Source organism: Chenopodium album, chromosome 4, assembly GCF_948465745.1.
Source record: "Chenopodium album chromosome 4, dcCheAlbu1.1, whole genome shotgun sequence".
NCBI classification, from domain to species: domain Eukaryota; kingdom Viridiplantae; phylum Streptophyta; class Magnoliopsida; order Caryophyllales; family Amaranthaceae; genus Chenopodium; species Chenopodium album.
The window spans coordinates 10,868,218-10,881,223 of record NC_137837.1 but is presented as its reverse complement, the minus strand read 5'-3'; the positions used below and the strand labels follow the sequence as shown (position 1 = coordinate 10,881,223).

General features: G+C 35.0%; 1 protein-coding gene across 1 annotated transcript; it reads right to left on the bottom strand.

Annotated features, from left to right (window-relative positions):
* Window positions 1-4,857: 4,857 nt before the first annotated feature.
* LOC145627631 (uncharacterized) lies at window positions 4,858-5,244 on the bottom strand. Its single transcript, XM_081679996.1, has one exon. It carries the CDS (start codon window positions 5,242-5,244, stop codon window positions 4,858-4,860), a length of 387 nt encoding a protein of 128 aa, XP_081536122.1.
* Between the last annotated feature and the right edge of the window lie 7,762 nt (window positions 5,245-13,006).

The window sequence follows — 13,006 nt, the reverse complement described above, 5'->3', positions numbered from 1 at the left end:
AAGGTGTGATCAAGCAATAACAATAAATATAATCAAGCAACATAATAAATAATCAATATCATAATAATCATAAATAATAATTATAATAATAATAATATCATCATAAATAAAATAATCATCATCAAAATAATAATAATAATAATAAAATTCATAATCATCATAAATTATAACAATTATAATCATAATCCTGTTCATGTTAATATTAAAGCATAATAAAAATAGCAAGATCCTAGGCATGATACTAACAAGATTAATAACAAACCCTAGCATGTCACTAAGCGATAAAAATCAAATCTTTAGCCCTAACATGATACTAGCAATCATAAATATTAGGAAGAACATAGGAAGCATCATAGAAATCATATTTAATATTAAAATTACCCTAGACATGATACTAGGAATCATAATAACAATCTAAACATGATTTCTACATCATAAATCAATTAATCAATTAAAGTACTTACTTTGATGCCTCGTACCTCTTTCTAATAACAAAATACACAAAATAGAGATTTGGGACCAAACCCTCAGAAATTAAACCTTTCACGTCTAGGGCGAAGGCAACTTCGAATATGGCTAGGTGTTTCTAGATCTTGCGAATGCGGAATTTTGTATGAAAAAGCAAGAAAGAATTTAAGAAAGAAAAGAATGCTAAAGAATTAATGTATGAGAATTGATGAATGAGAGATGTAGATGATAAATGATTGTAGATGAATAAATTGCGAATGAAGAGAATTGGTGAAAATTGGTGAATGAAAACGGAGTTTTTGATACGATATTTATAGAGAAAATCATCCAAAAAAGATAATTTAACAAAACAGAGTCTGACGATCGCAAAACAGGATTGGCGCCAACCCTGGCTAGCTGGCGCCAGGCACCGGTGGCTAGCGCCAGGCGCCAATGGCTAGCGCCTGGCGCCAAGGCCTGGGGTTGGACGCCAAACTGGATTTCAACGCGTTTTCGAAAATCTGATAAATTTCCCGTACTGGAAGATAAAATAATATAATTTCTTCGAAAATGTTATTTGATCTTGATTAAAACTCTGAAAAGTCAACAAAGTCAACTTATCAATGCTAATTGAATTAGGAATAAAAAAGAACCTTCTAGAAGATTCTAGAATACTAAAACCACTCCTAATTGCATTAGGAATGATAAATCATATTAGGCCCTCCCCTAGATCATTGGGCCGTACATAAAGCTCAAACCAGGCCCAGTTCAATAAATTGGTCATAACTTCCTCAATATTCATCGGAATTGGGCTTATAATATATCGTTGGAAAGGTCTTTGCAAGCCTTATCCAACTACACCACTATTGGACCCATATCATGGACCAACCAAACTGGATTGGCTGTTTTCTTAAAAATAAAGTTTTCAAAAACAGGGAGAAGAGAAAAGAAATAAAACTTTCCGCTACACTAGACCTTTCCACACTTCGTTTCATTCGATTATGATTCGACGTGAAAGGTACTCATCACCGGGTTTGGTTTTGGGGAGACACAAATGGGTGTCTACAGGACCGAATGAGCTGGACTCAAAGTATAAGGCCTCCAAATAACCTACAAGCAATTAAAGATAAAAAAAAAAAAAAAAAAACAAATTATTATTATTAACTTGTAAATCCAAAAATTAAAATTTATAATAAATATTTAGCTAAAAAATATACCTCTCGATCGGTCATCTGCTCAAGGCGTCTACGAAAAGAAACTACACGATGGTAGTCCCTTTCCTGAATCTGTGTGTCCCACCTGGCAGCTCGAGCATCAGTCGATGTTATGGCTAAACAACCCTGAATAGGTCGAAATGCAGGGAAATACTCGTAAATCCAAGATTGTAACAACGTCAAACACCCAGCAATTTGTTTGCAACCTATCCGTGAGGCAACGCCTAACTGCCGATACAAATAAGCAAGGGTAGCTGAACCCCATGAATAATGACAAAGCTGAACATCCTTCTTCTTCACCTCTAAGATGCAAGAAGGAGGAATACGACTACCACTCTTATCGACAAAAATAGTGCTTCCTAGAACTAACAACAAGAAACCCTGCACCTGGATATTAGCATCACCTCTCTCTGCTAGGCATCTCTCATATATGGCCTGACTTGACACCCCCCCGTTATTCCAAATGGCTGCTGGCTTGGCAACAAGTTTGTCTGCTCCTATCCCTAAAAAATTCTGAAAGTCAGCCTTCTAAGACGCAACACCGCTTTGCTCTACAACAACATCACCCTCCAAAGGTAACCCAAGTATGTACTGTACATCATGGAGCATAATAGTCATCTCGCCGAACGGGAAGTGAAAAGTGTTTGTGTCTGGCTGCCAGCGCTCTACAAACGCTGAAATCAGGGCCCAGTCAATGTGATGATGCATGATGTTAACTAGCCCACTCAAACCAGTACTATCAACTCGTCTACGCACATCATCGGCCATAGCATTGTGCATCTCATGTAAATTTGAGCACCATTGCGTCATAGCTTGACACTTTAACACGTCACGATCTTTTTGCGGCCCCATCCAAATTTGCGTGGCGATGTGACCTGGGAATGAGACTACCATCCTTGGGACCACCCGGCATTTGAGCTTGAACAAGCCATGAAATATCATTCGACGCTCGGATAACACGAATTTTACGAGTTCGGGAAGTACCAGCTCCAATACTCTGAAATCTACCATCAGCACCTCTCTTCAAGGTGACTCCAGACGACGTCTGGCCTTGCTCTCCCCTGCCTCCCCGGCGTCGAACAGATCTCAAACTCTCATCATCGTAAATCAAATCATTAATTTGATCCTCGTCCCACTCTTCCTCTTCCTCCTCCTCCTCCTCCTCCTCCTTGTCCTCACCCTCACGTCCCTGAACCTCATCATCAACACATGCTCCATCAGCTATAGGAGCTGATGACCTCAGTCTCCTAGTCGAAGTAGTCACTGCACGAGTCCTGGTATGTCTCTCATCCGAGCCATCAATACGATCAAACGTCATTTTGAGCCTACCCAACTGTTGTCATAACCAAATGAACGAAATATTTACAATCAATAATAATAATAATAATGATAATAAAATAACTATAATAATCATAACTGTGAAAAAAAACAATAACAATCATAATATTAAATTTAAATTATTATTTTGTAAAATAACTATAATAAGATTCCTGAAATTCAGTGTAGTATATACAAGTATTAGTTCTTTCTTCAGAGTTTTGATGTCACTACTATCTTCTTTAATACAACTATACAAGTATTATAAGTTAGTACTACTGCATTGCTAACATTATTTAGGGGTTTTGGCTTGCAATAGGTTGTGAATGGCTTCTTTTGGCAAGGGAAACTTGTTTCAAGCCAAGGTGAAAAGCTTGATCATACAACCGCACTGGGTGTAAGAAATTACTGACTCAACCTATCCCTAAAAAACAAAGCTCTCATGACAATCCACTATGATATGTAGTATATATCACCAAAAGTTACAACAAAATTACATCTATATACATGTAATATAATAATCATAATTTTAACTTGTGTCAAAAAATAATAATAATTTTAACAAAAAAAAAAAAAATGGTGGCTGCCCATTGTTATAACAATATTAGAATTAAATACATAATAATAAGCATAATTAACCAAATTAATACTCTTAAGTTATTTTTCCTAATCAAATTAAACCCTCTTTTGCTAGAGTTGGAAAGCTATGTTTTCAAGGAATTAAGCCAATTGCAGCCTTTGTTCTTATTTTCTTGCTTGCCCTGACATTAGAGGGGGTGGTCCAAGAGTGGGAGAAGGATTCTTGTTCAGAAAGAAATGCGGTGTACTAGCAATGTAACTTGAATGTATATGTCTAGCTATGAAGAAAATCCACGGCAATGAAGCTAGGAAGTACGACTATCTATATGTCTAGCTAGCTCCATGTACTAGCAATGTAACTTAATGTATGTTTCACAACCAAAACAATATCTTTCCTATGTAATTATCCTAGATCAATTCAATCTAAATAAAGCTCGAAATTAAGAAAATAAATGGTGGTTGGCCATTGTTACCGGTGACCTGTGAACCTGTGACCACCGCCGTTAACCGGTTATGGTAGCCGTTTGCCGGTGACAGTCAACCGGTTTTCCACTCCGGTTAACGGCGACGGTCACAATCGCCGGTAACAATAATTCGAATATTTTTTTAAAAAAAAACAAAAATAAAAACAACCAACACGGTGGTAGCTAGTACCCAACCGGCGTGGTCAACCGGTTTGCCGCTACCGTTAACCGGTTTCGATCGCCGGTAACCGCAATTGGCCAATCGGTTTTACACGCCGGTTGCCGACGAATGGATTTTTTTAAAAAAAAAAACAGAAAAAAAAAATAAACTAACCTTTTTTTCGAATTTCCGGCCATGAAAACACCACACCACCGCCGCCTACAGCCGCCTTCCGCTGATTGTGGTCACTAAGTGTGTGATTGTGGTGGTTGTTTAGAAAGAAAGTGGTGGGTGTGGTGTTTGATGGGGCAGTAAAAAATAAAAGGGTAAAAAATAAACTAAAAAAATAATTAGGGTTTAATAAGGGTAATAACGGCATTTTGCTTTAAATGAGGGCGGTTTTGATCATTTTGGATGGCGGTATTTAACACCCCCCTAACTTTTTTGATAAAAAGGGTAAATTTGTAATTTTAGTTTATTTTGCGAGCGTTAGTTAGAGATTCGAGGGCGACGTTTAGCTTTCCACTTTATGCACTTTCATGACAAGGCTAAAAATATAACAATAACAATGGAAAAGAAATTTGTTTCAAAATTTCCTAATAATCAAAATCATTCAACAAAGTGCTTAGGTATTACACTTTCTCTAATTGTTTAGTTTGTAAAAACTAATTTTATTCTAATTACTATGAACAAAAGCCTTGAAGATCAAGCTATCATCATTAAGGAGCATACCAATAGGCATGTCACCAATACCTCGAACCAATGCTAGCATCATTTCTTTTGCCATCAAACGAAAGGCCTCGAGACCAATCGAAGTACTTCCATTGACCTTGAATCTTTCAAAGATCAAATCATAAGCTTCTTTAACGTCTTCGTCCGAATAAGCTTCGTCGTCTATTGCTAGAACCCATTGTCCAAGTCCTCCCTTGGGAAAATCATTGCGGGATATAAGTCCATCACAATCGACATCGAGTTCCTTGAATTTTTCATCGGTGCATTTGTGAAAAGCCTCAGTGTCTTCAACAAATTTGTTGATCATTGAACCATCTATAACCATCATCATCTTTGTACCAAATTTGTGGAATCGATTACCCCTAAAAACAAAATTATCGCACTCAAGTGATAAGCAAGAGAATTGAAGTAGCTGAATTTTGAAAGAATAGATGTGTATTGAAACAATGAAACATATTAGGTGTGTATATATAGGCTTTTGTTAATTAGAGACTTTCCTAATTTAACAATGAAGACATACAAGTTTGTATCTAATTATAATTCTTATTTGCAATAAACAAATAAATTATGATGGATATTTTTAACATGTGATAAGATTTTCTAAACTAAACCGATACAAATATTACTCGTTTTTGACAAAATCCATCTTAGGCCCAAAATGTAGTGTTATATTTAGTCGAGCTCAAGTTTTCTTGGAGTACTAGTTAGTACCAACTGCCATAAGCAACTTATGCTCGAGTTTTAAAAATTAATACTCGATTATTTTGTAAAAATTAGTCCGAGTTTTGTAGCACATTAAATTAGTTTTTATTGTTGTTTATTATAAGAAGCTTGACGATTGTTTAATGACGACATCCCTATCGGAGTAGTGTTATACAGTTCTCAATAATATTAGTTCATTCATGTTTGTAGAAAGACATTGGAGTCTAGTTCTTGTACATGAGCGAAATTAAAGGAAGAGTATTGTTGGTTTAAACGTTGGGTATAATAAAGCTCATGCTACATCCACACTTCAAATTTAATGGGCTCTCATGTGAACGAGCATGATAGAATATATAAAATGATTTTAGAATATATATGATTGAAGTTTTGGCTGAGTTTGTCCTTCAACAAGTCAATAACTAAATATTAAAAGATTCACCACATGTCACTGATGTCAGTTTATGGTGTGACCTTACTCCTTAGTATTTTGTTTAAAAAAAAATTAATTTCTTTAAATAAATTTTCTATTAAATATTTTTTTAAATAATTGATAAGCTATTGTAAAAAAAAAAAAAAAAAATTAAATTAATTTAATAGAAAATTTATTTAAAGAAATTATTTGTAAAATTTAATTACTAAATAAATCAATGATATATACCATTTCTTTTTTTTACATTGACATTCAATTAACTAATATGTAAAATATAATCTTAATTTGTAAAATATTTTTTAAATAAATACAATTTTCTACTATGAGTTTTGTGTGTTAAACATAATATCTGCTTCAAGGATACAAATCATACAATTAAAACAGACATAAATTAATGACTAAAAATAAGACATTACAATATATAATCACTAATAAGTGGAGTACTATATAGGTATAGATTTTTTCGTCAAAACGCAAAACTCAATCCTCTCCCTTTTTTTTAGTTCTTCTTTTTCATAGTTTTTAGGAATTTATTTATTATTCCTATAATAAATTATAATATTTATCTTTCTATATTAAGCTAATATAGATCTTCTTATATGGTTGAAACATTAGAATGTTAATTAAGCATTTATGCATGATATTCCATATTCACAAACTTTTAAAAAAATCGAGTGTACAATAATTATTGTACATCCATTATAAAGATAGCTTAAAGTGATTAAAAGTTACCTCTGAAATGAATAAAAGTTACCCCTATATGCGTAAAAGTAACCCAATTCAAATAAAAATTATCTACACTTTATTCGTAAAGAATCACATTTTAAATGACCAAAAATCAATTATTAATGATTGAATGTAATTAAATTACCTTTATAAAACTTTTCTTGTTGTCTTTTTATATAAAAATTGTATTATGTTTAAAGTTACCCAAAAACAGGCAAAAAGTTACCCTAAAATTAGCTAAAAGTTACCTTTATACTGCTCGATGTACACTAGTATTAGTGTAAACCGGATGTATACAAAAGTTTTTGTTCCATATTTCATTATGTCAAATACTTCATTTTCTTAACCAATTGGTGATTGGAACTACAATTGTTAGTGAGGACCCGTGTTCGATCCCCCGCAACAATATTTGGGAGAGGACTAGAACCTAACCACCCAGATCGAACTGATCCGAATCCGAATTAGCCTAAAGGGTGAAGCGGGTGTAACACCAAAAATAAACTTCATTTTTCCCCCATTGCATGATAAATTTAGACAATTTATATTTCATATTCTACCAATTAAATATAACAATTAAATCGATAATAAAGAAAAAATGATAGTAACCGTACATAACACGCGACCTAACCTAGTTTAACATATATCTCAAAAGATATCTATCATTTTTTTTAAGAAATCTATTATCTTTAACTTCTCTACTGTAACGTTTTATTCATTTTGATACTCCGTGTAACCCTAGGTTTTTTTTTGTTTTTTTTAGGAAAAATTGATGGGAATAATCCCACCTTTTGAGCATCGGAGATTAATAATCCCACCTTTGGGATATTTTTAAATAATCCCACATTTGTACCTAATCTGGCTGGTGGGTGATTTTTTTAATTAATCTCCGATGCTCAAAAGGTGGGATTATTTAAAAATATCCCAAAGGTGGGATTATTAATCTTCGATGCTCAAAAGGTGGGATAATTCCCATCAATTTTTCCTTTTTTTTAAGGGAGTGTAACTTCTCTACAATAGAAGGGTCAATCTAAACAACATGAATAGGGTTGAACCAATTCATCTCATATTTACCAAGAAAGTCAGTCGACTTGATATGCAAACTATCACTGATTTTTTTAACAATAACTTTGAGAATGTGATTGTTTTTTATGAGATGGATGTCTGGTTCAACAACAAGAAAAATCAATTGTTTTCTGAGGATGTTCAGGTAGTAATAGGTGGCTTCGTCTTCGCGGTCGCCTCAGCTTTGTTGGCAGCTCTCTTGCATTCGCATTCTAAATAATTTTGTTATTTTAGGTAATATATCATCTACTCCATTAATAATTTTCCCTCATCTAGGGTTTTTCCATATTTGTGTTCTCGTCTATTTTTTGTATCATACCAAGAAGTCAAGAACAATTATTGATTTAAATGGAATTTGGGTTTTTTAATTGAAAAGTTGAAGTGGTTTTAGTTAGTAGGAATTGTTTCAAGATTTTGTTCAATTTCCTTCATATTTACATGCAATTCTCTCAACGGGTTGATGACTATCACTATCAAATATCAGGCTGCATAACAATATAACATGACATCTTAGCCTGTTTGGGGAAGCTCATCTTTTGCGGCCCATTTCCTTTCAGTTTGTTTGATATTTTAGAAGAAGCTCTATAAATTTTGTAGCGTTTAATAAGTACGTAACAATCAACTAGCCTCTTGACACGTTTGACGCAAGCATGGGTTATTACTTAGGGCGTGTTCGGCACTAGCTTTTGAGTAGATTTTAGGTAGTTTTTAGTGGTTTGACTTGGTTAAATCACTACTTAACAAAAAATGTAAGTGTTTGGCAGGGTGGTGGTTAGGGTAGCTTTTAGTGGTGCAAGTAGTTTTTATGAAAAATTAGAAGTATTAGCGTTTGAAGTTAGAGGTTAGTTGTTGTTGAAATTTTAATTTATAGTTTTTTAAATAAAATATTGATTTTTATATGCAACAGTTAATTAATCGCTATTTTACCGAACACTCATGAAACTATCTAACAACTACAGCTATATTTTGCCGAACACGCCCTTAGTTTATTATAATTACTTTATTTTTAATTTTGTACTCCCACTACTAATAAACGGACTGCTAAAAGTGCTAAAATTGAATCAAAGAAAAAAATTGTGAGAAGGATGGAATTGTGGAAGAAGATGAAGAAGATGAAATTTGATTTAAGTTACTCCTTATTTTTAGTTTAAATTTAAGAGATGAAAAGACTATTTTATTAGAATAAACACAAATACAAGATACTGAATTTTCTATTGCAGATGAAGTGTTAAAGTTTGGAGTGATAAGGTAATCAAACAAGTTATGACCTTCTACAACCTTTACTACTAAAAAAATAAAAAAAAAAAACCTAACACAAATAATTAAGGGCTTGTTTGGCATTGTTTTTTGTTTTCAGTTTTCAGTTGTCAGTTTTCAAAATTAGCATGATTTTAATAAGTTTGACTAATTTTTTATTCATTATATGACATATATCATACACTTTTAAAATACAAAAAACCAAAAAACTGAAAAGCGCAACAATGCCAAACGAACCCTTTAGGTACTAAAGTTTGGATTTCTTTTTAACCACCCTTTCTAGAGAAAGAAACCCAATAAATTAATTAATAGTAGAGGGTAAAATTCAATTCTCCATTATCATTAATCTAATGTTTTCATAACCACCCTTTCTTTTTTAACCACCCTTTTTTTTGGGCAATTGACAAACACCCAAATCACCGTTGAGAGAATTGCATGTAAAGATCCAGTAAATTTCTTTTTATTATTTTAAAATAATTTATTTTAAGATTTTTTGTGAAAAACTACCTTTTATATACAACTTTTTGTGAAAAACTACCTTTTAAAAAAAATGTTGTAAATGACTACCTTTTTTTAAAAAATGTTGTAAATGACTACCACTTGCCGGAATCTGGCCGTTGACTCACTTTTCCGGTGTTGACCACCCACGTGCCGGTCACATGACCTTTATTTTTTTTTCTTTTTTCTTCTATGCATGCACCACCAGCAATGCCGCCATCTTGACCACCGCCCCGCCACCACAACACCTCAACCCACCTCAAAACACCCTAACAACCGCCCCCACGCATCCCAAAACCAACCCAACCCCACTTGAAACCGCCTCCACCCCGGCAAATCCAACTCAAACCCTCAATTTCTCCCCAATTCCGCAACCCTCAAACAACATCATATAACTCCTCAATTGAGGAAAGGAAAGGAAAGGATGGTGGGCGGGATTTCGAGGGTTTTTGATGCGCGGGTGGGATGAAATTTGACTAAAAATTAATAATATATTTGAGGGGTTGGTCGGAAATCAAGAATCGAGGGAAAGGGGAAGGGTTTCGAGGTGTTCGGGGGAATGATGAGTAGTAAATTGAAGGGGGTTGGCAAGGAAAGGGCTGTCGGATTCAATGGAAGTGGGGGTAGGGAGGGGAGTGCCCAGAAATTGATAATTTGTTTGAGGCTAGGGTTGCAATAAGGGTTAAGGAGGGCTAGGAAAAAGGAGCGCTGCAAGGGGTAGGGGATGGCTGGAAATTGGAAAAGGGAGGCGGAGGGGCAACAAGCGCGGCAGTCGAAAGTGTGTAGGGGTGGTCGGAAACTGGACAAGGGAGGGGAAGGTGACGGCGAAGGGGTACGGGTGCTCAAAAACTAGAAAATGGAGGAGGAGGAGGGGGTGAGGGTGGTCGAAAACGAGAAAAGGCCGCCACATGGGGTGGTCAACGCCGGAAAGTGAGTCAACGGCCAGATTCCAGCAAGTGGTAGTCATTTACAACATTTTTAAAAAAAGAGGTAGTCATTTACAACATTTTTTTAAAAGGTAGTTTTTCACAAAAAGTTGTATATAAAAGGTAGTTTTTCACAAAAAAATCCTTTATTTTAATATTATTGTGAACCTAATTTTCATACGCTCCCAATTGACATCATGTGTAACAGCAAGGGTTGCAAGGTTACTACGACTTGTAAACTCCACTGCTTTTACGTAAAAAAACTACTCCCTCCGTATGAATTTCCTAGAAAGATCAATAAATATTATGGCCTCATGTTTAAATGGCCATGAATAATAATTATCAACACAACAAAAGGCAAATTAAAAGTGTCAATGCAGATATTTGTATTGACTTCAGATGCTGTAAGAGTGTTTGTGAGCAGTATTTTCTAGGGGTGAGCGTTGCAAGGTACCCTGCAAAAATCTCAGGACCCGGAATCAGAATCAGTTGCAACAGGTTCCTAAAAATAGGAATCAGAACCGCATGGATCAGGTTCCGGTTCCAGGTCAGAGTACCCTGAATTTTTGCTCACCCTAGTATTTGCCAACAGAATATTGGATAATGAAGATGAGGCACCATAAAAAAGATTCCACGTGAATGACAAATTATTAAATTTAAATACTTGCATACATTATTAAATTTTAGTACTTTTTGGCTTAGTTATATTTGCTATTTAGAAAAACTTGGTTAATTCTTTTGTAGTATAATGACAAAAATTAGAAATAGTGTCTTATTAACTGTTTATGCCAAATTTCGCCTAAGGGAGACCTAAGGACGTTCGACGGCTAAAGAATTAACTATGGAAATTTAGTAAATTAGAAGTAAAATAATGAGAGACAAGGTGTTTTCATGACGTAGAAAATCCAAATGCGGGAAAAACTGTGAGTGGGTGCAAGACCACCATTTCACTATGAATTTCTTTGGAATACAATGGGTCTGAAAGTTGTTAGAGAAGAGTAGAGAGCGTAGAGATGAATGATCTACTGATTACAAGTTCTATGCTATTTATAATGCTAACTACAATCGCCTAATCTTAGCTGAAGTGCCGTTGGAAGCTATTAACAAGTTCCCGAAAATGCTGGTCGATCGGCCGTTGGAAGACTAGAAAAGAGGTCACAACACAAATGGAAATCTTATAAAATGATGATCCCCCACCCAACAAGGTAACAAAGAGGAAAGACCCCTACCGCTAACCTCTCAGTCCTAATCCTCTATGTCGAAGCTTTCTTGTTCTACAGTACCTAGGGATTAGACATTCAGGCCAAGTGCAAATTTGTCGAAATCGAAGAATTGCCTCTTATTTGCTAAGGTTGGCGAATCAAACAGCCTCAATCAAGGTCTTGGCACAAAAGAAAAGGCAGGGTGACATAAATCATGTATGTATATGTAATTGCGTATATATAGAAAAAAAGATTTTGAATGTCGGTAAATGTTTTTAACTGCCTGGGAAGAGGGTGGCCGAGTGGTTAAAAGCGGACATACTGTAAATCTGTTGAAGTTTTTCTATGCGGGTTCGAATTCTATCTCTCCCACTTGTTTGTTGTAGACTTCAGAGAAGAGAAATAAGGCATTCGGCAACGGAGGAAGGCCAATTGACGCGAAGATCTTTCTTTTGGCCGTGATATGAAGTTCAATTGTATCGTATGCTAGTTAAAGAGGTTAGCAAACTACTACGATCTATAGATTCTCCGTCCTATGGTACATGGGGGCTATGTATCGTGCAATCGAATAATTGAAAGCCTTTCCATTTTCGAAAGAAAAAGAAGAACTGAAGCCTTTTAAACCCTTTTCATGATGGTAAGGGAAAGAAGGAAAAGAAAGAGCTAACGGAAAGGAAATGGAAGCATTTTTGTAAAATCAATAAGTGATCTTAGAAATCGCCATTTCACGATTTTGCAGATACAAGAAAGAAGTCTGGGACCTCTAGGTCTTGGACTTATCTTCTCGTTCACTACTAGAAAACCGGCCATTTTCGACTAAAAAAATCCGTCCAACGGAATTTCGTTGGAAACACTATTCCGACGAAAATTCCATCGAAAACACTATTCCACACTATTCCAAAGGAAAATCCGATGGAATTTTCCGTCATGATCAACAAACATAAAAAAAAAAAAAAAAAAGGCCACCTGAAAACCCACCACAACCACCGGAAAAACCAAAACCACAACAAGTCAACAACTAACAAAAAATTTCAAAAATAAAATAAAAATTAAAACATGAAAACACACCTTTTAAACCAAAAATGGCCTTGATTTTCACCTCAAATTCGGTTTAAAATGGCCAAATTTGACCATGAAAACACCAGATCTAGAGTTTTCATGGTCGAATTTGACCATGAAACCTTCGTTTTGACCTTGAGTCTTCGAATTTCCATCATCAATTTAAGCTTTTTAGGCTCCAACCAAGAAAACCCACCAAAAAGAGAAGAGAGAGAAAGGGACGAACGCTGG

Coding starts and splice junctions, on each gene's coding strand:
- LOC145627631 (XM_081679996.1), bottom strand. CDS start 5,244: ATGATGATGGTTATAGATGGTTCAATGATCAACAAATTTGTTGAAGAC.